General features: G+C 47.1%; 1 protein-coding gene across 2 annotated transcripts in view; it reads right to left on the minus strand.

Moving 5' to 3' along the window:
* Positions 1 to 24,235, minus strand: part of STX8 (syntaxin 8) — a 249,885-nt gene that overhangs the window by 68,802 nt on the left and 156,848 nt on the right. The window contains exon 8 of one of the 2 annotated variants that reach the window (XM_045490406.1): positions 11,885 to 11,996. The exons of the other annotated variant lie outside the window; for it this stretch is intronic. Within the exon in view, the coding sequence (XP_045346362.1) occupies positions 11,885 to 11,996 (112 nt within the window). The remainder of the gene's footprint in view (positions 1 to 11,884; positions 11,997 to 24,235) is intronic. 2 annotated transcript variants of the gene reach the window in all.

The following is a 24,235-nucleotide window of genomic DNA, read 5'->3' on the forward strand; positions in this document are numbered from 1 at the left end:
GGGTCACACGGGCTAGTAAGTGAAGCGTTTCTCCTTTTTCTCTCGACCCATCTGTGATCAAGCAACAAGGTGCTTCCAAAAACAAACCAAGAAAGCTTGTACTCAGAGTCCTGGCCTATGCTCAGAAAGGGCTTTTTCCATAAAAACCGGGACTGGGTCTGGTTTCCCTCAGTGTGGATTTAAGATGCACAAGACTCGGGGCGCCTGGGTGGCTCAGTCGGTTAAGCATTCGACTTCGGCTCAGGTCATGATCTCGTGGTTCATGGGTTCGAGCCCCGTATCAGGCTCTTTGCTGATGGCTCGGAGCCTGCAACCTGGTTTGGGTTCTGTGTCTCCCTCTCTCTCTGCCCCTCCCCTGCTCATACTCTGTCTCTGTCTCAAAAATAAATAAACATTAAAAAAATTTTTTAAGATGGACACAATTGAAATCAAACTCTCCCACGAAGGTGAGTCGAGGATCCCAAGAGTATCATGAAGCTCTGAGAGTACCGTGGAAAATTCTGCCTCTTAATTACTATTAACTTCCTAGATGGGTCATGTAGGGCCTCAGGGACATGAGTCACATGCTCTCTCTCTTAACACTGTGGTTGTGAGGTTTCTTTATCCCTCCACCTAGACTGGAGGCAACCTGCAGGCGGGACATTGGCCCGTGCACCATGCACCTCGGGACCCTCTCGAATGCTCAGCATCATGGCGGGGACTCTGTAAAAGTTTGATGAATGTCACAGAGACCCAAATGCCACACAGAAGAGTTCACTTGGAATCTGCACCTGTGTAGGGATTCCCATGCACCTGCTGAGGCCAGCGCCTCCTGTTTTCTCAGCCTATCAAAGCAGACAGCTGCTGAATTCCCTCCCGTGACCTTCTGTCATTCATCTGCCTGGACCGGGCTGCGATCTCCCCCAATTTCCCCAACGTACAGACACTCTCAACCTGTAAAAGCCGCGCCCTGTCCCCCCCCCCCCGCCCCCCGCCAAAGGGCCTGCCCTTTAACGTCAATCTAGTAAAATTCCATGTAAGAGTTGTTTCATTGGAACGTTTTCCCAAATGAAAATAACAAGGAGACATTAAAGGCATCTGGTTATGCTGGTTAAGGGAGATGTTGTCTTACTGAGGTCATCTGTAAAAGGCAAAGTGGCCAACACTGCCATATTTTCTCCTGTCATTTGAATCCCAAATTCGTAGGCTAAACCTCCAATTCCCAAATCTCCACGCCACGTACTTCTACGGATCACAGACCCATCCTGAAGAGCAGAATTATTAGCCAATTTTGTATCTGAACACAGAATCCACTGTTATTTCGTATCCGTGGTGCACGTGTAGTAGACTTTATTTTTTTTTAAGATTTTATATTTAAAAAAAAATTTTTTTTTTTTTTTACATTTTATTTATTTTTGAGAGACAGAGAGAGACAGAGCATGAGTGGGGAGAGACAGAGAGGGAGACACAGAATCCGAAGCAGGATCCAGGCTCTGAGCTGTCAGCACAGAGCCCGACGCGGGGCTCGAACCCACAAGCCGTGAGATCATGACCTGGGTTGAAGTTGGATGCTCAACCGACTGAGCCACCCAGGGGCCCCTGAGATCCTATATTTAAGTCATCTCTACACCCAACGCAGGGCTCGAACTCACAACACCGAGATCAAGAGTCCCACGCTCCGCCAACTGGGCCAGCCAGGCGCCCCACGTTGTAGTCGTCTTTAACTTGTAACTGCAAGGGACTATGTTTCCCTGGTAGGTGGCACCTTATAAGTATGATGTGAAAAGAAATTAAATTAAGCAATTTCACCCGGAAATGAAGACTTCCGGCTTTCCTTGAAAAATCAAGGTGGACCCACATGGCAGCAATCACTCGGGGTTGACTGCCCCCTCCTACCCCCCCCCCCCACCGGCCCGCTCAAGAGAGGGAGTCTAAACCAGTGACTCTCCCCACCAGGCTCGCTGGCCTGCCTGACTTTGGTGCCCTGTGGTGACCACACAGGAAGACGCATGGTCCCTTTATGTTTGTGTATTGTTGTTTTTTTAATTTTTTTTTTTTTTAATTTGAGGCAGGGGGTGGGGGGAGAGGGGCAGACGGAGAGAGAGAGAGACTCTTAAGCAGGCTCCACACCTAGTGTGGAGCCTGACAGGGGACTCCATCCCACGACCCTGGGATCACGACCTGAGCCGAAATTGAGAGTCGGACGCTCAAACGACCGAGGCAGCCAGGCGCCCCTGTTCGTGTTTCGTTAATAAAGAGTAAAAAGACATGCTCGAGTGGGGGGAAGGCAGAGGATTAGCCACAAGACCCAACTGCAAAGCAGAGCTGAAGCAGACGTAAAGTGGGACAGCAACTGGGGGAAGAAGGCCAGCGTGGGCACGCGCGCAGCAGCAGAAGTAGACTGGGGATGCCCAGTTCGGCAGGGAGGGGGGGTTCCCACAGGGGCACAGGACGAAGGTGGCAGCGGAGAGGAAGGGCAGAGGGGCTGCACGGGGCCTCGGACCCAGAGCCAAGGGCTGGGGGCTGTGTCGCAGGACCAGGCTGCACTTGGGCAGGATTACGGCCAGCGGCTTGGCAATGGGGCGTGGGGTTTCAGCGTGATCGAGTGGGTGGCCGTGTCTGAGATGCACAGGAGAAAGGTGAGACCGGAGATGGGGACGCTGGGGAGCCTCTCAGGAAGGGACAGTAGCAGCAGCCGGCCTGAGTGGTGGCAGCAGGAACGCAGAGGGAGAGGCCGGGGGGGGGGGGGGGGTGGGTGCGTGAGAACCACCGTGGCCTGGGGGGGGTGGGGAATCAGTGGAGGGGGAGGAGGAGGGACTGGGAAGGTCGTGCCACACACACATATACCCGAGGGAGGCTCGCTGTCTGTTTTGGTTTCAAGGGCGTGGAGGTTAGATATATGGTATGTGTGTCTGGGCGGGCGGGGAAGGGGGGCTGTTGTAAATGATGAATTTGGTTTGAGACACAGGAGGTAACAGGGAACAAGACGCAGTCCTAAGAGACAGATGTGCAGACGGGGGGGGGGGGGGGGGGGGGGTGGCACGCAGGGAGCACTGAGTGGCACGGACAGCTGGAACCCAGGGGTGGGGTTGATTCCAGAGAAGGAAGAGCGGGGGTCTGATGTCTCTGCACCAGCAAATGAGAGGCGAAGGTCTCTGCTCCACTGCGAGGAGCGGAACAGTGGCGGTTTAATTGTGCCCTGGGTAGCCTTAGAAACCCGCCCACACTGTCGTCCCGGATACCCCCAGCCACTCCAACTTTCTCCCGGGCCCTTGGCATGATGGATGGGGCTCAGTTTACCCAGAGACAGTAAAATCAGAGGAACGGGGTTAATTGCAGCTCTGATCTCTACTCCTAGGTGCAAAACAGCCACGAAGAAGCCAACGGCTATTTAAGCTGGCAAATTGATCACTGTAACTGGTTTTTTTTTTCCCCTCTTAAAAAAGAAAAAAAAAAAAAAACAAACAACAAAACTCATACATTGTAAGCCGTGGCCCTGCTTCTCAAAGCCTCTCGTATAAAGAACCCAAAAGTGGAAGATGCCAAAATAATCGTAGACTTTAAAGAGGCCTTGATTTATCATTTCGCAACTGGTTCCCAGGCGCCCCACCCCGCTTGCCATGCCTTTCCATCTTTTCCAGAACCTGACTATAAATTCTGCCACCAGCGCAGGGGAGGCAGGCACGGTGGTGATGGATGGCGGGCCAGGGGTGGGGAAGGCCAAGGGCACGTCCCAACTGGGGACAGACGGGCGGGCACACCGGCCAGAGCGGCTCGCAGGTTTCTCACAGAATGTTCTAGTTCCGACTCCACTGGCCACCAGCCCTCCTTCCCCATCCTAGGCCCTCCCCACCTGCTATTCTCCTCTTCCACTCGCTCCTGGCTATGGCCACTCCTGCCCCAGGGGATGATGCCTGCGTTCCCATTTCATCTTGGATAAGGTTCTTCTTGGAGAAATGGCATGTTCATTGATCCTACCTAATTAAAAAATAAAGTTCACCGGGGTTCCCTTAACATTTTAAAATTTTCTTTTCTTTTTTCTTTTCTTTTCTTTTTCTCTTCTCTTCTCTTTTTTCTTTTCCTTCCCTTCCCCTTCCTTCCTCTCCTCTCCTTCCTTCCTTCCTTCCTTCCTTCCTTCCTTCCTTCCTTCCTTCTTCCTTCCCTTCCCTTCCCTTCCCTTCCCTTCCCTTCCCTTCCCTTCCCTTTCCTTTATTTTTTTAAGAGCAAATGAACACACCCAAGTAACAAACAGTGAGTACAGCCCAGGCGGCACAAGAACTGATTAGCAGTACAAGGAAATAAGTTACAAACATAAAATAACAGCGGAATGCAACATTCATCTACCTTGTTCATGGCCCAGGATTTCTGCTACATTGGCATGGGGCTCTTCCTTGCTTTTACCTGTAGGTTTCACCTTTAAGTAATGGGGGGGGGGGGCATTTCCCATTGCATTTGGGGAAGGGGGAAGCTGGGCCCACACACGACCAGGAGGCTTCAGGTAAATGTGGAAGTCCTGTCTTTGATGCCAAGGTAATTTATTTCTTTTTGTGCTCTGCTCCCGCCGCCTGGTTCTCCCTGCCCAGCATCAGAGACCCCTATGCCCCTGTCCCCACCTACCAAGACCCACAGTGTCTCCTCTTATCCACTCCACCCCCAACCAGGGTATAAAATTATTTCTCATCAAAGCTCAAATTTCCTTAATATGGAGGACTTCCTGGCTTTATATTTACACACACACACACACACACACACACACACACACACACACGCATTTCTATCTACATTTTTTTAAAAGCTTACTTATTTATTCTTGAGAGAGAGAGAGAGAGAGATGGAAAGAGAGAATCCCAAGCAGGCTCCACGCATCAGCGCAGAGCCTGATTCGGGGCTCGAACCCACGAACCGTGAGATCATGACCTGAGCTGAAACCAAGAGCTGGGACGCTTAACCGACTGAGCCACCCGGGTGCCCGAAATTGTGTTACTCTTAAAAGTAAACTCTTTGGCCTCTGCACGACCCCCCACATCATATCCAGCCTTTGTGTCTATAGAACTGACTGGCTAACTTCAATCACTGGCCTTAACTTGACAGCCAAAACAGCCAGGTCTAGTTTGCAGTTGTGTTCTGATTTGGACAGAATTTCAAAGACTCACAAATTTCACATAAAATCAGGTGGTTTCTCTTTTTCTCAAGAAAGAAAAAAAAAAAAAAAAGGAAAGGTAGCAGCTGATCCGGTAACCCAGGGCCCAGATTCCCAGGGGGCAGTGAGTCCCAGCACCTGACAGGCAGGCATCCTGTCCAGATGGGCGTGTGATGTACCTAGCACCCCCAAACTCTATATACCTGGACTGCAGCTCTCATTTTCTTTACCTGATGGGCATTTGAAAACGTGAGCCCTGGCCTACGTGACTCGAAATGATGGCACAGATCAACACAGAATTTCACAGAAGCGAGGAGAAGAAATATTTCGAGGTATGTCATTGCTAGCTTTCGGCTACAGATCTGGCCGTCTGCAGGCCTTAACCCAGAAGTCCATACTTTTCACCTCTCATCAATTCAGGAAATCTTCTAGAAATAAGTCACTGTTGGTTACTTCATTTTTTAGACCAAGAAAAGGAATCACAGCACAGGAAGCAGATTCCCTTAGGGACACAGAGGCACTTGTCACCAGGGGGGCTGCGGAGGATGGGGGTCTCTCCTCCTCGACCTCAGTACCCCTCCTCCCTCTCCTCCCGGCTCATTTCTTACATTTCCTTCCTTCCCCCTCCCCTGCCCATCTCACCCGCGACCAGCCACGTACAACCACAGGAACACAGATCTCCCTGCGGTCTGCCGGGCCATCCCACCTCACCCCGACCCTCAAGGCTCTGGCGTGTCATAGAAAGTTAAGAACTTCAGAGAGGGTTCCATGGGAAGAAAAAGTTCAGCAGAGCGCTGGCCACAAACCACAGATGCTGGCCACATCTGGTCGCTGTTCTTTACAAAACTCGAAAACTTTATCAAACACTCAATGGGGGGCCTTCCATACTGTGCAAATCTAGGGGCTGATTTCACAGGCATCCAAATCAAGTATTTTAGGAAAAAGAAAACAAACTCAGAAGCCGGGAGGCCAGGAAGGGAACAGCCTCCCTGGAGCTTCTAACTTGCTGACTGGCAATCGTGATGCCAGAGAGAAGAGCGGCCGCGCTGAGTCAGATCCAGTGTCCTATCCTTGCCACTTTTCTGACAGTGACAAGGGGGACATACTCAGAAAGATCAGAAAGAAATGCCTCTCCTCATGAGCAAGATGTTAAAAGCTAGATGTGCCCCTGGCTTATCCTAGTTTGCTTGAATAACCTACTGTCATTCTATACAAAACTGGAACTTTTAAACCAGGAACACCCAGCCTTCCCAAATTGCTTGTGCTGCCTGAAACCACAGGACCCTAGAGAAATTAGTCTTCCTAAGAATTAGTCCTTATTTTTAGTGGCTTTTTAAAAATTGTCGTAAAATACAGATAATGTAAAATTTACCATTAAAATTTTGCTTTAAATGTTTATTTTCGGGAGAGACAGCGGGAGAAAGACAGAGAGAGAGGGAGACACAGAATGCGAAGCAGGCTCTAGGCTCTGAGCTGTCACGGAGCCCAACACGGGGCTCGAACCTAAGAAACGTAAGATCAAGACCTGAGCCGAAGTCGCAGGCACAAATGACTGAGCCACCCAGGCGCCCCTAAAATTTACCATTTTAACATGCAAGTCCGTTGCCATTAATTTCATCCACAGTGTTGTAGGACCACTGCTATGACCTTACTCCAGAGCGTCTTTACCAGTCTAGAAGGAAACCCTCTGCCCACTAAGCAATCTCTCCCCATTCCTCCCCAAGCCCTACCTCTCGGCAACCACTGATCTGCCCTCGGTCTCTATGGATTTAACTACTCTAGACATTTTGTGTAGACGAATCATACAGGGTGTGACCTTTTGAATCTGGCTTCTTTCGCTTAATAGAACGTTTCAGAGTTCATCCATATTGCAGCATGTATCAGGACTTCATTCTCTTTTCTGGTTGAGTGATATTCCACCGTAGGGTACGTGTGGACGTTTTTGCAAAGTGAATGATGGGCAGTACGTGGCCGCAAGCTACCAGACTTGAGGAAGTTACCTATGTGACAGGTGGTATTTCTTTTTGATGGTCCTAGACATTGGTATACTGGACCAAAGCCAAGTGTACCCAATTCATACCATTCATAATCTAACAAATATTCTTCACCTACTCAAATCTCACCTTTCCAGCTGACTTGAAGACCCAGAGAATCCTCACTCACATTAGTTCAGTTGCCTTTCAAATAAACCCAACTCCAAGCCAGTCATCTTGCTAGTTGCTAGGAACCAGAATGACAGATCCAGTCGAAACCCCTCAGGAAGCTCCCGGTGGAGTGAAAAGATAAACATCCAAACAATTTCACCACAGAGTGATGCCTTTTAGGATGGAAAACTAAACTGAGTCAAGTTCATAAAGAATTCCCCCTGAGGGAGCCTATTAAGCTCACTATCTGGGTAGATAATGCTTAGGGTTTGCACCTTGCCTTCTTGATGGCCAAGGTCTTCAGGTTCATAAAGTCAAGTTCATAAAGAATTCCCCCTGAGGGAGCCCATTAAGCTCGCTATCTGGGTAGACAATGCTTAGGGTTTGCACCTTGCCTTCTTGATAGCCAAGGTCTTCAGGGACAAGCCTGCAGTGAGACTGGTGTTGCTTTCCTGAGTAGCTGGAGCCTTTCGACCCTATATGAGCAGCATCTACAAAGTTTGCCTAATGTCTCACCTCGCTCACACTAAAGTAGAGTCATCTCTAGAGGTCCTCCTACAGTTTAAGCCCGATCTGAAAGGGCATACACGTGGCACACCTAGAACTTCACCAGGTACTCATTCCTTCCTCAGACAACATATCAGAATGTGAACTAAGGGGCGCCTGGGTGGTTCCGTTGGTTAAGCGTCCGACTCCGGTTAAAGTCATGATCTCACGGCTTGTGGGTTCGAGCCCCGCGTTGGGCTCTGTGTTGGCAGCTCAGACCCTGGAGCCTGCTTCGGATTCTGTGTCTCCCTCTCTCTCTGCCCCTCCCCACTCACATTCTCTCTCCCCCTCTCTCTCTCAAAATTAAATATTAAAAAAAAATGTTTAATGTGAACAAAGACAGAAATCCATGGGAAACTTCACTGTTTATATTTTCCCTCCCCTCCCCAATGTTGTAATTTTGAAAGAATTAAAATCTGTGTAGCCCTCACTGAGACTGACCAAGTAACACTGGTGAATAACTGTTATATATCATTACCTAATAATGAAATCATACTTAGCGGATCTGTTTTCTGTGTTTTTGTATTATGTGTGTGTGTGTTTTGCTGAGACTTTGGAAAGCAAGCCCCAAACACATAACCCTTCATTCCCCAAAGCTTCAGCATGCATCTTTCAAGAACAAGGAAAATTCTCCAACAAAGCATAAAACCAATGTTACAACCAAAACTTTTAACATCGATGCAATGACTTTACCTAATACACAGTCCACGTTTAAATCCCCCTTGAGATCCCAATACTGTTCTTTCAGCTGTGTGTTTTTGATCCAGAACCTAATCAAAATCACAAGGTGCATCTTCTGTCTCCTTTATTTTTTTTTTAATGTTTATTTATTTTTGAGAGAGAGAGAGAGAGAGAGACAGAGAGAGAGAGAGAGAGAGAAAGCATGCACAAGTGGGGGAGAGGCAGAGAGAAAGAGAGAGACACAGAATCCTAAGCAGGCTCCAGGCTCTGAGCTGTCAGCACACAGCCCGACATGGGGCTCAAACCCATGAACTATGAGATCATGACCTGAGCCAAAGTCGGACACTGAACCAATTCAGCCACCCAGGTGCCCCTCTTCTGTCTCCTTTATTTATTTATTTATTTATTTATTTATTTATTTATTTATTTATTTTTTCAACGTTTATTTATTTTTTTTGGGACAGAGAGAGACAGAGCATGAACGGGGGAGGGGCAGAGAGAGAGGGAGACACAGAATCGGAAACAGGCTCCAGGCTCTGAGCCATCAGCCCAGAGCCCGACGCGGGGCTCGAACTCACGGACCGCGAGATCGTGACCTGGCTGAAGTCGGATGCTTAACCGACTGCGCCTCCCAGGTGCCCCTCTTCTGTCTCCTTTAATCTACAACAGTTATCCCATCTTTCTCTTTCTTCCATGGCAATGACACTTTCAAAGGGCCAAGGACAATCTACACCACTCTCATTATTTCTCTTGATCAGACCTGAGTTAACAATTTGACGTAAATACGATGCATTTACTTCCTGCTGTGTCGCATTTGGAGCTGTGTAAGGCTAGCTTGTCTCTAATACCGGTGATGTTCAAGTATCTTTCCTCCTTTACAACTAATAAATAATCTGTGGGGTCATGATTTGAGACCGAATATCCTATTTCCCATCACCTTTCACCAGTTGGTTCAGCATCCACTGATGATTCTGAAACAATTACACTGGCACTTGCAAAATGGTTATTTCATAATTTTATCATTCTCCTACATTTTTTTAAAGTTTATTTATTTATTTGGAGAGACAGAGAGAGAAAGCGTGAGTGGGAGATGGGCAGAGAGAGAGGGAGACACAGAATCCGAAGCAGGCTCCAGGCTCTGAGCTGTCAGCACAGAGCCTGATGCAGGGCTCGAACCCACCAACCATGAGATCATGACCTGAGATGAAGTTGGACGCTTAACCGACTGAACCACCCAGATGCCCCTCTCCTACATTTATTAGCTGGCAAGAAGACCCTCTCCCCAGGCTCACCTCTGCCTTTTTTTTTACTATTGATGTGAACTTATGAATGCATTTTTAAAAAATCCAGTGTTTATTACCATCATTATTATTTTTATTGCTTCAATTGCTCCAAATTTGACCACGGGGAGTTCCTTTAACGCAGCTCCTATATACTTTTGAAATGCCTTCATCATAGTTTGTGCATTTCCTTAACTTCTGCCATGAGATATTGTAGGGTTGTCTTATATTTCTCTCCCCTAGCCTAGAATTAGATGTTGCTGCAAGGAGTTTGGTTCCTCTTCGTGGTAAACAGTATTTGGAAACCAAGATCTGGGCACTAATTATGCTCAGTGCTATTGGAATATGATTGCTTCGAGGCTCTTTCACTGATTAAAAGCAGGATATTTATTACTTTTCAATCATGGGTCCACAATGATACTTATAATTCCAATATAACACCACAGAGTTCGTTCTTACTTCCCCCATTTGGTATTTGCACCACGCTGGTTATTAAGTACACCAATATATTTATTTACTCATTCTCTTCTACTAGGCACACAAAGTAGGTTCAGAATTACTCTACGAATACCACTAGTGCCCAATGACAAACCTACTTAGAGTCTGAGATTTCTGCAGCTTATCATTTTTGGAATATGTGCAACTAAAGGTATACAAAGAAATCTATTCAAAAGTTACTTGAATTTTTTTCTACTTAATAAACTCTGTATTTTTAATTAACAGATTTGTTTGCTATTTAGAAGCTTATCCCCCAATATAACAGAACCTACAAAGATCTCAATATTAAAGAAAATGATTACATCAAAATGATTTATGCCACAAACTTAAAAATTCAAATAATTCTAAAAAGGTTTATTTAAAAAAGGGCAATTTCTGCCTCCCCCTTCTGACTACTCCATCATTAGTTCCCACAATTTATTTTTAGTCTCCACCGTTTAAAATAATATGCTTAGACTATAATCTCTAAATTCTATCAGTTTTAGATATTACATAGTCATTTCTTCCTTCATTGTAGGATTTAGCTCTCTTACATTTCACTTCTTCTCTTTCCCATCTTCTGTATACTTATATCATATATTTAGGTTATTTTAACAGCAAATGTCTAAATTATTATGGCTATGTTCACATTCACTCTTAAGTAATACATTATAACTATGTTTCCTTTTTTTGGTATTACTTTTCATTTTCCTGTAGTTAATAATTGCCTTTCTTTTTCAATTGCTTCGATTCCCTGCTACCAAATCGCATACTCTCCAGCAGCCTCTCAGTGCATTTTTCTTCTTCTTCTTTTTTTAAAGTTTATTCATTTATTTTGAGAGAGAGAGAGCATGTCCATGAGCAGGGAGGGGCAAAGAGAGAGGGAGAGAGAGAATCCCAAGTAGGCTCCACGCTATCAGCACAGAACCCAACACTGGGTTCAATCTCATGAACCATGACATCATGACCCGAGCTGAGATCAAAAGTTGGACGCTTAACTGACTGAGCCACCCAGGCACCCCTAAGGGCACTTTTTTCATCTAGGAAAACATATCATTCTATTTTCCCCTGACTTCTACATCTGTTCTTGAATGGTGAGTCTCTTGATCTGTTGCACAGACCTGGGTCTTCCCACTGCTATCATCCAGGGAATTCTCCTTACTTTTCTCCTTCACTTCTGGCATCAGATATCTCCTTTTTAGAGTTAACTTTCTCATTAGGGAAAGTACATCTGCCAGGAGCTTGCTGCAATACTTCACTGCCCTCCAGTGTTTTTGATGAGATACTGGATGCCTTTCTGATTTCAGATCCTCCCACCACCACCCTGTGCCCCCTTCCATTTACTCTGAGAAGTTACAGGAATTTCTCTTTATCTATAGGTTTTGAAATTTCATTACTCTGCGCCTTGACATGGGTCTTTTTTCCATTTATTAAGCTGGGAACCTAGAGGATTCTTTCAATACGGTCACTCCTGTTCCTCGGTTTTGGGGAAATTTCTTGCATTCTTCTCTTTGAAAATTTCCTTGCTCCTATTTTCTCATTGTGACATTCCCACCATTTGGATCTTGACTAAGCCTCTAATTAATATATCCTCCCTTGTCTTTGGTTCTAACTTCTGGAAGGTCTCTTCGCTTTACCTTCCAATCTCTAAGAGTGCAGAGGGTGGCCAACGGTCCTTTCTGTTTGTCACTTTTTTCACAGATAACTTCTCACGGTTGTTCCTTTCACAAAGAGATAGAAAGGAAACAACTGAAAGATATAAGCCAATAGCATGATAAGACATGAAGTGCAACTGTTGTGCATTCGTTCATGTCTATGATTATCTAACATAGTAGGTCCACTTGCCAAGCACTGGAAATGGTATCATTTCTTCCAGGTGCTCAATGTGACGACAACACTTTCTTCTGTTGATGACAATGTATATATTTTTAGGGTTTTCTGAAATTTATGTTGCTGGGAATCAATGGCTCTGATCAAACAGTCCTCTAGAATACATATAACCCTTTTTCCAATTCAACAGGTCCATGAGGAACCTCACAATTCTGAAGGAAACATGAAAAGCTGGGAAAGCACTTCAGATGATTTCAGTGAGATAGATACAGAGAACATCTCAATGGTCCCCACGCAGAGAGCCTGCGGGCCAGGAATGACCTGTTGTCTCTTAGCTCTACACCTGCCCTTCTTCACCCTGTGCTGGCATTTTGGGGCTTGGAGTCTGCAAACCCCACTTTTCCTGGGTTCCCTTGCCAGCTAGCTTCCTGTTGCATTCTGCCAATATTAGGTACTGGAAGGAGTTCAGAAAGCAAGAAGGAGAAGGATAGAAGCTGTCTTTCTTCCTCTTTTTCCCCATCTGTTTCTAGCAGTGTCTCTGTGAGTTTCCTCAGTGACCCCAGTTGCAGCCACGCAGCCTCCCTTGCGGCCCCAGCACCAGCAAGGCAGCCCTTCTCTGGTCTGGTGTCATCCCCTCATGGTCCTGCTGTTCTGGTTGGGCAGCAGTCCTGGGAGGGCAGCGGTGAGGATGCTCCTGGGCTCTGGAACACGCTTCTAACCGTCCTTCTCCCATGTCTATGTGGTAGCTGCCTTGCACAGGTACTACCTTCTGGATTACTCCACCCTCCCCTTTTTTATTCTCTCAGTCCTTCCCACAGTGTTGCAACAAGTTCTCTGTATTACGTCTCCTCTGTGTGAAACACCTAGTATGGTTACTCTTTTTCTTGATTGGCCCCTGACGGACAGAGCCTCTCTAGGGGATTAAAAAAAAGGGTTTTAAGCTTCTGTAAGTCCTCATTACCATAACGAGCTAAGGGCACAATGCCTCATCCATGGTTATGATCTCAAAAGTACAATCCAACTTTAACTGTTTTGACAAAGTCAGCCATGTCTAGAAGAGGGCGAAGCGAGCCTCCACATACTCCAAGTGAAAGAGGATATCCATCAGTTTCCAAACTAAGTAGCCAAATGTGTGAAAGACCGTTCTCCATAGAGCCTGACTCCCAAATGGCTGGCATCCTGCTAAGATGACCAAGGAACAAAACCCAAAACATCTTCTATGAGGAGATGAAACTGGGTTGGGAGAAGGTGGCTCTGGTCTTCAATTTGCGAGAACGCAGCCACACAGGTGCTAATTCACTAGCTTCGATGCACTTGAAAATGGGTCATGGAAATGGCAAGAAAACGTATACAAAAGATATTTTTACAAATTAATTTGTAGAGTATATCATAAAGCCATGATACAATAATGTTTTTAAAAATGTACTTCTTGGGGTGCCTGGGTGGCTCAGTCGGTTGAGTGTCCGACTTCGGCTCAGGTCACGATCTCACGGCTCCTGAGTTCGAGCCCCGTATCGGGCTCTGTGCTGACAGTTCGGAGCCTGGAGCCTGCTTCGGATTCTGTGTCTCCCTCTCTCTCTCTGCCCCTCCCCTGCTCTCTCTCTCTCTCTCTCTCTCTCTCTCAGAAATAAATGAACATTAAAAAATAATTTAAAAAATGTATTTCTTGGACTATTCCTGTCTTCGGTTCTATTTGGTGGCACACTTCCAGATGGCTCCATACTCTATGGCACAGCGAAGGGAGAAAGTGGCTGGCTGGGACACACAAAACAGAGCAGAGGAGGACAGGGCTTTGCGGAAGCTGGCTGAGAGGGTAGGAGGAGGCTGAGAGGGACGCCTCTGGAGGGTATACTCTTGACTGAGGTCATAAATAGAGATGAGCAGTGGGGAGAAAAAGACTGGAAGTCTGAAAACTTCCCTGAAAGAAAACAGGAAAGGAGAAAAAAGAAAGGACTAGAAAGAGATGAGAGGACAGTGTAGGGCGCACAGGGAGAGCCCGGCACCCAGAGCCAGAGATGCACTTTTAAGACCGACGGGTTAAGGCTCCACTGATTGTCACAGTCCAGAGCCCATCAAGGTGAGCCCCTTGGGGAATGCTCAGACTACAAGGCTGTGAGCTCAGAGAGACCTACTTAGAATGACACTGGATCCTTGAACAATGAGGGGTTGGAGGAGCCCTCTGACTCCCCCAAAACTTAACTACTAATCGATTGCTGCTGACCAGAAGCCTCACTGACAAAATAGTCCATTAACCCATGTTCTGTATGTCGTATGCACTCTATACTGTATTCTTACAGTGAAGTAAAGCTACAGGGAAGAAAACGTTATTTAAAAAATCACAAGGAAGTGGTGGGGGGGTGGCTCAGTTGGTTAAGGGTCCAACTCTTGAATTCGGCTCAGGTCATGATCTCACAGATCATGAGATCGAGCCCTGAGTAGGGCTCTGCGTTGATAGTGTGGAGCCTGCTTGGAATTCTCTTTCTCCTTCTCTCTCTGCTCCTCCCCAGCTCACACATTCTCTCTGTCTCTCAAAATAAATAAATAAACTTAAATAAAATCCTAAGGAAGAGAAAAATACGTTTACTATACTGTACTACATTTATTGAAAAAAAAAATCTACACGTGAGTGGACCTCCATAGTTCAAATCCATGCTACTCAAGGGTCAAGTGTGTTTATGGCATCCTCCTGGTGGAAATCAGGAACCTGAGCCTGACTTGGAACATTAGCAAGGAGAAGAGACATTATCACCTGTGGGAGTTACTACCCTTGGAATAAACCCATCCGCCCAGGGAGGAAAGTTTGAATACAGAGCCTTGAATCTGTGGGCAAAAATTCTCCAAAGGCTTCTCCATACCTTTCGTTGCCTAAAAGCAGACAGTGTTGTTGGCATTCGGCAATGCCAGAGACCCCTGATCTGGCTTCTTTGAAATGAGCAGTGTAGATAAACAAGGTTGTGTGATGCTGGGACAGAAAAACTCAGATAGTGAAACTTCTGTGCTCATTCTGAGGATTACTATTGGTATAATCAGTAATCATTTTATCCCCTTCCCCCCCCCCCCCAAAAAAAAATATATGCCTTTAAATACCTAAATCTTCTAATTTGCCACAGGCCAGAGAAACTCCTTCTAGATGGCTCTCCTTTCCCTCTCCCTTCACATATGAAAATGTATCGCAATTATAGTCTCCACTTTGCAAAGTGCTTAGAAATATTTATTTAGTACTGAAGGGCTAAAAGGGCTCTTGTTCTGAAAAATTTGCCTGAGGTCTAGAATTTTTGCCACTGGCAATAAAGGTGCTTTGGGGGGGAGAGGGAGAATGAAGCAGGAATATTTAAAGTCTAGCACATCTGGGTATTAAATTGACTGAAGCCAGCACATGCCACCAAAAATACGAGACACGGCGAAGAAATACTCACAGAATGAGGAACACCACAGAAGTAGATCCAGCTCACATTAAAAAACAGGACAAAGGAACGAGAAGCAGAGTTGAAAAGACAGGCAGAAGAGAGGTGAGTCTGGATCACAATGAGGACAACCACTGTTTGGCAACACTGGAAGTCTAACTTTGCTAAGGCGCGTTTACTATGAATTAAACAGACTCAATGTCACAGTTAAGGGGTGCCTGCTGCCTGACCAAAGGGAGGAAGCATGTCCCCTGACTCTTAGGGCCTCCATTGCCTCTAAACAAACTGGAAGTCGGAGCAGCAAGGCGGGTCAAAAGCATCCCCGTAGACATGCTAAAAAAGTCGTGTTACTGACATCATATCATGTTACTGAAGTTACATGAAAAGTGTAACGCCAGAGGGCTGATAACAAGAATAGAGAAGTCTCTGTAAGTCAAACATTCCAGGTGTAAAACTTTCCTTCTTGTTTCAAAAAACAAACTGCCAATATTTTGGACATAGGAATAGATCGGTGATCAGATAACTGTGCTTTACTAATATTAACAGGAATGACGGAAGTTAAGATTCAGCAACAACAATGCTTAATTCATCTACGTTTTATTTGTGACATGTTCTCTAGTTTTTGAAGGCATTTTTGTTCCTTTTTCTATTCTGCTTAGGCAAGTCTGTATAGATATAATGAAGATTCTGTTACCACATCACATAAAGAATGGTCGTACGGAACGGTATTGTTCATTACTTTATAAAGGTGCCAAGGAATTTCAGAAATTACACGACTTTACCTTCGCCATAACTTCATGAAATCAAATTTTACTCGTTTTTTAAATAAGAAAAATTTATTGTGGTTAAATGCACATACCATGAAGCTCGCCACACGAGCCATCTTTAAGCGTGCGGTTCGGTGGCACTAATTGCATTCACCGTGTTGCGAGGCCACCATATTCATTCACTCTTAAAAGTGACCCTTCTCGGGTTTCTTTTCATTTCTCTATATATTTACAGGGAAGAAGCCATGCCAGACAAATGCCAATGCAACCATGGAAACTCTTAGATCCATATCTACAAGAAACTTCAAAAATATATAACACTTTTCGGAAATTCAAAAGTCATTTTGAAAGGGACTATTGCGGGGCGCCTGGGTGGCGCAGTCGGTTAAGCGTCCGACTTCAGCCAGGTCACGATCTCGCGTTCCGTGAGTTCGAGCCCCGCGTCGGGCTCTGGGCTGATGGCTCAGAGCCTGGAGCCTGTTTCCGATTCTGTGTCTCCCTCTCTCTCTGCCCCTCCCCCGTTCATGCTCTGTCTCTCTCCCAAAAATAAATAAACGTTGAAAAAAAAAAAAAATTTGAAAGGGACTATTGCTTCGAGGGCCAAAGTCCCTGAGGAGCAGGAATGAGCGTGTGAAAGAACATGCAGAGGCTGTTCTGGAGACATATAAGGCCGATACAGGCGCAGGCCTGATGTGCAGGGATGAGCAGAGGCCCGAGGTGCCTGCCATGGGAGGACACCTGTGTCACGGACCACTGAGACTCAAGTCCAATACCAAGATCGTTCTGCTGCTAATCCGGAGAAATTGATCTCACTGTTCACACTCACGGGCAGAAAGAACTCATCAGTGATTGAAAATGAGCCCCAAATCAATTTTTCTTAGGAATTTAACGCTCATTCAACGGCTGGAAATCGTCACGACTGCTTGGCTCTGAGACAGAAAGAAAAGGTGAGCCAAAAAAATAAACACGGGGTCACTGGTGAGGTCTGCTGGAACAGCTGAAGGGATCTCTAAAGCCTTCATTAATGTAACAACATGTACAGTCGAGTTCTTTCAAGCTTCGTATCTGGTTGATAGCACTGCTTCGCCAAAGGGCTTGGGAAGGGAGAATGACCTATTTTACTTTTTGAATACTACAAATTCCCTTAAGCTACCCTCCTACTTCCTTCAAACACGTGCGGTTCCAAGTGGGCATGCTGCCTTAGGATCAAGAGGAAGTCACGAGGGCAGATTCTCTGCACCTTAAGCTCTGCTTTGTCCTGAGCTGTTTCGCACACGGCCACCGCTATGAAGCGTGCATTTATCGATGGTTACTGCTTCTCACAGCTAATATTCAAGTAAAACCGCCCCATTCTCTAAGCACACACCAAAAATTGGCTGGGGCCAATTAGGGGGACCCCTAAATGGAGTGGACACAGGAAATCAGGAAGGTAATTTGAGTTTTCGAGAGAGAGAGAGAAAGAGAAAGAGAGCGAGGGCACACGTGCATGAGTGGGTAAGAGGGGCAGAGGGAAAGAGAGAGAGAATCCCAAGCAGAGTCTACACTCATTGCAGAGCCCTACGCAAGGCTCGACTCCGTGACCCTGTGATCATGACCTGAGTTGAAACCACGAGTCGGATGCTCAACCGATTCAGCCACCCAGGCGCCACGGTAATTTGATATTTGAATTTCTGTTTTGATAACACGTGAAAAGGATGATCTGTGAATGACTGTGACTTAACAACCCTAAAACCAGCTACATGTTCGCTTAGTCCTTTTTATGGGTATAATATTTAAGAGAGGAGAGGCACGAAAACCTGTACTAAAAACTTAAATCTTAGAAAGACTTATTTTTCAAAACATTTTTAAAAAATGCCTACTAACTCACTTGTAAAACCATAACTGAAAATGGCCAAACTTGGGGAGCCTGGGTGGCTCAGTCAGTTGAGCGTCTGACTCTTGATTTCGGCTCGGGTCATGATCTCAGAGTTTGTGAGTTCGAGCCCCATGTCAGGCTCTGTGCTGACAGCATGGGTCCTGCTTGGGATTATCTCCCTCTATCTCTCTCTCTCTCTGTTCCTCAGCTTGCTTTCTCTCTCTCTTCCAATCTCAAAATAAATAAACATTTAAAAAAAAAAAGAAAGAAAGAAAGAAAATGGCCGAACTTGAGAGAAAAATGTTAGGAATCTGTTTCTGGCAACAACTTTTTGAACACAAAACCCAGGAGTCACTCCCATAATCCCATCCCTTTATTTTCCTATTTGGATACAGACTAAAATCTGCTAAACTTTTCTCTGTATCTTCCATTAAAAATTTTCCCCTATCTTTCTTGTTTTGTTCTGATGAGAAAAATTACAGACGTTGGTTAACAACATTTACAGCCAAGATAGGCAACACACGACAACGCAGGCCAAAGTCCCTGTTCAGGTAGGATATAATTCTGCATCTTTTTTTTTTTTTTTTTTGGTAATGTTCATTTATTTTTGAGAGAGACAGTGTGCAAGTGGGGGAGGAGCAGAGAGAGAGAGGGAGACACAGAATCTGAAGCAGGCTCCAGGCTCTGAGCTGTCAGCACAGAGCCCGACGTGGGGCTTGAACTCACGAACCGTGAGATCGTGACCTGAGCCGAAGTCGGATGCTCAACAGACTGAGCCACTCAGGTGCCCCAATTCTGCATCTTTTTTTTAAAAAAATTAATTTATTTATTTATTTTGAGGGAGAGAGAAAGAGAGAGAGGGAGAGAGAGAATCCCAATCAAGCTTCACAGCGGTCAGCACAGAGCCCAAAGTGGGGCTTGAACCCACGAGCCATGAGATCATGACCTGAGCCGAAAGTAAGAGTCGGACGCTTAACTGACTGAGCCACCCAGGCGCCCCTGATTCTGTGAGTATCTAACCTGGTGCTGGCCACCCTGCAGAATCGGGTTCTGGTCTAGACCCCCGGCTCGTCTCTGTGTGCGTGTTGTAGGGTACAGCGGGGTTGGGGCAGGGTGCCTGATTCTCTTCAAAGGGGTGTGAAAATAGGATGACAGAATTGGATGAACCTCAAAGAGCATCTAGTCTCAGCCACTGATTTTACGTGTTCAAAGACATGTGGGCGACTTCAGTCACAACCAGAATGCAACCCTTTGTTTAATTTAAAAAATTTTTAATTAAAAAAAAATATTATTTATTTTTAAGAGACAGAGTGTGAACAGGGGAGGGGCAGAGAGAGAGAAGGAGACACAGAATCCGAAGCAGGTTCCAGGCTCCGAGCTGTCAGCACCAGAGCCCGACGCGGGGCTTGAACTCAGGGACCGTGAGACCATGACCCGAGCCGAAGTCGGACACGTAACCGACTGAGCCACCCAGTCGTCCCCAGAATCCAAATCTTCGTTTCCTCCCAATTTACAAATATAAAAGAAAATCAGTGTATGAATGAGGACACTTGGGTGTAATGGCGGACTCCTGAAGGGCTAGGTTGGATTGGCAAGACATGTGGAACGGGTGTTGGGGGCACTCTTCCCCACCTTGGGCAGTAGACAAAATGATAGAGGTAAAGTGTACCTTGAGTATGCAAAACATACACGTCCCAGGGGGTCCTTCTAAGCCTGGCCAGCACTTGCTGGCCCCACAGGGCCAGCTGAAAGCACACGAGATCCCGGGCAAACAAACATTACCGGAAAACACGCACAAACACGCACGTCAGGAGTGGTGCCCACCGAGGCCCGTGCGGTGTAATTATTACTCCCGTGACAACAGAAGCCGCTCTTGGAAATCACACCTTATCTTTCCAAACCACACCAAGCAAAAACAATAATCAAAAAGTGATTCTACTCTATGATCATTTCTGACCCCTTGATGATAGCCTCGCGGCAGATTACAGAAGCGTGGAGGCCTCTGAGGCCGTGGCGATTGCTCAGAGGCTGTCAGCCCCTATCAATCACCTTCCATTAAGTAAAGGTTTTCCAATTTTGCGCTTCTCTCAAAGGCTTCATTTTGCCCGGATTAAGCCGAAGCATCAACATTTCAACTCACTGCTCCTGTTCCCGCTTCCAGAATAAATGCTGTTAGCAGAAAAATGGGCTTTTCCACAGTCGGGACTCAAAATCAAAGCAGACAACAGCGATGCGGTCGCATATACAAGACATCTGACCGCAGACGCCTCAGGCGTGCATTAGACACGTTTCATGACTGACCACAGGGCCCCGGAGGGGCAGGAAGGGTTGAAGGGTGCCCGGCGAAGGAGGGGTCTGTGAGCCAAACACGTTAGCCCCTAAAATGAATCTGGGGGCGATCGCAATATATTCATGGAGTGCTAGGGTTTTCTCTTGGGTTTTAGAGGCAGGTGTCCTGTGAGTTTCGCGCTCTACGGTTTTACTGCTTGGTATCTGTCATCTCCGTGACGGAGAAAAGTCACTTGGTCTAACACGCAGCAGATGGGGAAAAGGAGGGGGAACAAGTTTTAAATCAACCGAGAAGAGCATGTTTAAGAAATAAGGGCACCTTCACCAGAGGGGCTCCTCTTGTTTCTGTCCGTAACGCTAACAGCTGGGTGGAGTTTTGCTGCGTTCGGACACCAGAACCAGAAGACACGGGGCCTCCGGGTGCACAAAAGCAATCAAGATGACACTCACGCGCGTTTTTCTGTGCCTATCGACAGACTTCGTCGTGAGGAGTTTTAACGGCTACATAAACGGGACAAGAGCCAGAAACACAGTGGTGAGAACACGAAGCGAATGAACAGGGGAGAGAGAGAGATTGTGGTGTTATTCCCCAACAGGCCCAGGGGCTGACGGGACGGATGGGAACAAGGGGGCCCCACGGAGTACGTTGGGACATGTTTTATTTGGCCCGCGTGGGAATTTTTTTAAATGCTAATTTACTGTCAACGTGGAAATATGGGGAGATTTCGCTTGAAGATCCAGGTTTCAGGCTTCTCCCAAGAAGAGAAGCAGACGGGTAATGTGGCACGGCATCCCCCGACTTGGCCACAATCTGCTCTTTACTCTCCTGTCGGCCACCGGAGGTCATCACGGCGGCCGGCTTCATTATGAGGGTTCCCGTCTGGCCTCCGAAAGCATCTGACGGGATGAAGGAAACTTTGGGCGGGAAAAAAAAAAATCAGAAGCAAGCACAGAAGAGGAAGCTGCTTGGGGGGTGAAAGGTGATGGATGTACCGAGATGCAGCACAGATTGGGGGGGGGGGGAGCAGGAAAGAGAAACTGAGTGTCAGGAGACGAACACACAGACCTCGAGCTCCGGCTGAGCCCGGGTCTGAGACGCACAGCAGCTAGTTGACCATGAAGCTGTCCGAGAGAGCAGGTCAAGAAGCTTAAAGAAGTGTCAGGGGCAAAAGGGCAGAGGGCTGAGCCCAAAGTGTTGTCTTCGGGAGAGGCAGGAAGAGGACAAGCAACGCAAGCCTAAAGGGGGCTGGGTTTGCAGCCTGGGCCCCCCCTGAGCTGGCCCCGGCCTCACAGCCATGCCTCTCCGGCAGGCACCCTTGGGCCCAGCCGGCCGGCCCCATTTCTTGCTTGGGAAACCGAGGGTCGTCTCGGGGCTTTGTGCCTCCTGCAAACCTACTGCCTGGGATGCTAACCCACCTCTGTTAGATTCCCACTCAGCTTTCCAGAACAAGGGGCCCCATGAGGCCGCTTCCACGGCGTCCTGCGAACACCCAGGAATCTTCATCGTGGGGCCCCAAGCTTGCTGCCTCCCTCTCCGGCTGAGAGCTCCCCAAGGCGGGCCACCAGGCCTTCCCAGCTTCTCCTTCTCGGTGCCCGGCAAGTACGAGAAAAAAGGAAGGGAAGGGCTGAGCAGCTGGGGCGGCAGCGCGGACTTTGGGATGACGCCGTGCCACGGGAATCAAGGAAGAAGAGGGACTTCCGGTGGACAGAACCTTCTGGAATACCAGAAGTTATTCAAGAAGAGCGAGGGTGGGGGGAGAGGGGCACTGGATCTTAGCAACATGCCGTCGCTGAGAAGTCTGAGTGGGGGACTGGAAAACAATTTGACTATTACCTATCAACATGGCTCCCACCCTGGGCCTCGGTCAATCTGCTTGGGAAATAAGTAATGGGCATGTTTTGTTTTGTTTTCTTTTTTCCTGGCTGTCCAGATCCAACCTCTGGTTCCATTTTGAGGGCACTCCTATCACACGGAGTTCAACGCGGCCAGATTCCTCCCCTGTCTGTGGCCTCCCGCCTCCCGTCCCTTCTCTAGGCTCAAACAACCTCCCAGTCAGGGCCTCCTCGAGATAAGACAGCCAGACCCAGTCTGTGATTCTGGTCCTGGAAGCAACCTAACCGAGACCCCACATGACAGGGAAAAATCCTACATATGGAAAGAAGCTTGATGTAACACAGCATTACGTATACAGCAAAAATGAGGAAACAATCTAAAAGCCCCAAACAAGACCGTCCTAAGTAAATGACGGTAGAATAGAATGTTTGATAGAATGTTACCAATGCTACCAAAAGGAAAAAGGGCTTATAATAAAATGTTAGAAAGAAAGGTTAAAATAGAGTATTGCCATCACCCTTATAACAATGCTATGGGTAGAAAAAATGACTGAAGATGCTGAAATATTAAGACAGAAATACATTTTCTTTGAAATGTCAAATAATATTTAAATTACAGAGGTACTACAGGCACAGATCATCTCTGGCCACCCGGCTCCGAGCCTGGCCCGCTCACACCACTCTGAGGGAACACTGTTGGCTACAGATGTTCTAGCAAACACCCCTCTACAGATCTGACACGCGTCTTCCCACCTTCCCTCTGCCCCTCCCTCCTTCCTTTCTTCCCTCCCTCACATGGGATCACAGAAGATGCATCCTGCTCACTTTGGGTTTTCACTTCACCAGACCCTGGGGACGTCTATCCCCCCTCACTCCTCAGACCTCTGCCCCCGCGTTGTGTCCTCTTAAACCCGGGAGCCCCTAAGCTGACTGCGATCCTTCTCCGCCGGGGCTCCCTGCAGTCCCTGGGTCCTTCTCCTCCACTCTATGGTGCCCGGGACAGGAAGGGCGTGAGCCCACCCACCTTTCTGCTCCAGTAACTGAGCCCAGCACCTGGCATACGGATGACGCTCATTGTTAACAGGGAAGAAGGAAAGAATACACAGACAGGAAATGCAGCTTGAGGACAAGGTGGCCTTTTTTTTTTTCTTCCATTTTTAAGTTTATTTATTTATTTTGAGAGAGACAGCATGAACGGGGGAGGGGCAAAGAAAGAGGGAGACCGAGAAATCCCAAGCAGGCTCTGCACTGTCTGCCTACAGCCCGATTCGTGGCTTGAACTCACGAAACTCTGAGATCCATGACCTGAGCAGAAAACAACGGAGCCACCCAGCTGCCCCCCAGGGGGCTTTGAAGGCGGACATCCCTTAGCGGAGGAGCTGGCATTTCTCCATGGGCACTGAGCAAAAGACGACATTGGGGTATAGACACGGTCACACGTGTGTGTCAAGAAGATGGGAGCTCAAGAATTTAACTGGATTATCCCAAAGAAGGAGGATAAAAGAAAGAAGCAGGAGAAAGGCCAGAAGAGTATTCTTGAGAAGTAGCGAGAGAAAGAAAAGGTCCGTAATCAGATCTCTAATTATCTGTGTTTGCGGTAGGGTTTTAAAGACCATTCCTTGGGAGATTACGTTGTCTCCGAGGTCGGTTAAATAAACCAGACAACTCAGAACTCAGTTTTCTACCTATGTTGTGTTAGCTTCCGAAGAGCTAATGGAAGAAAAAGTACGTTCACGCCACCCAAAGGGACGGCGGCGCCTTCCGCGCCCCACTACGAGTGGCACCTACCGACTCATGCCCGGGAATGGCTTCCGCCACAAGATCACAAATTTCAGTTTATTTGAGAGAAAGCAACTCTTTCTCATCCAGTGAGGACATAAAAACCTAGCTTCAGAACATCGCTGCCCAACTTACTCAGGCCATCACTGTTCTCCTTAAAAGCCCTTCTGCACACCGGCTTCCTCTGAGTCTTAGTTCACCAAGGTGGCTCTCGGCCACTGCTCGAAACCC

The sequence above is a fragment of the Leopardus geoffroyi genome, chromosome E1 (genome assembly GCF_018350155.1).
Source record: "Leopardus geoffroyi isolate Oge1 chromosome E1, O.geoffroyi_Oge1_pat1.0, whole genome shotgun sequence".
NCBI lineage: Eukaryota > Metazoa > Chordata > Mammalia > Carnivora > Felidae > Leopardus > Leopardus geoffroyi.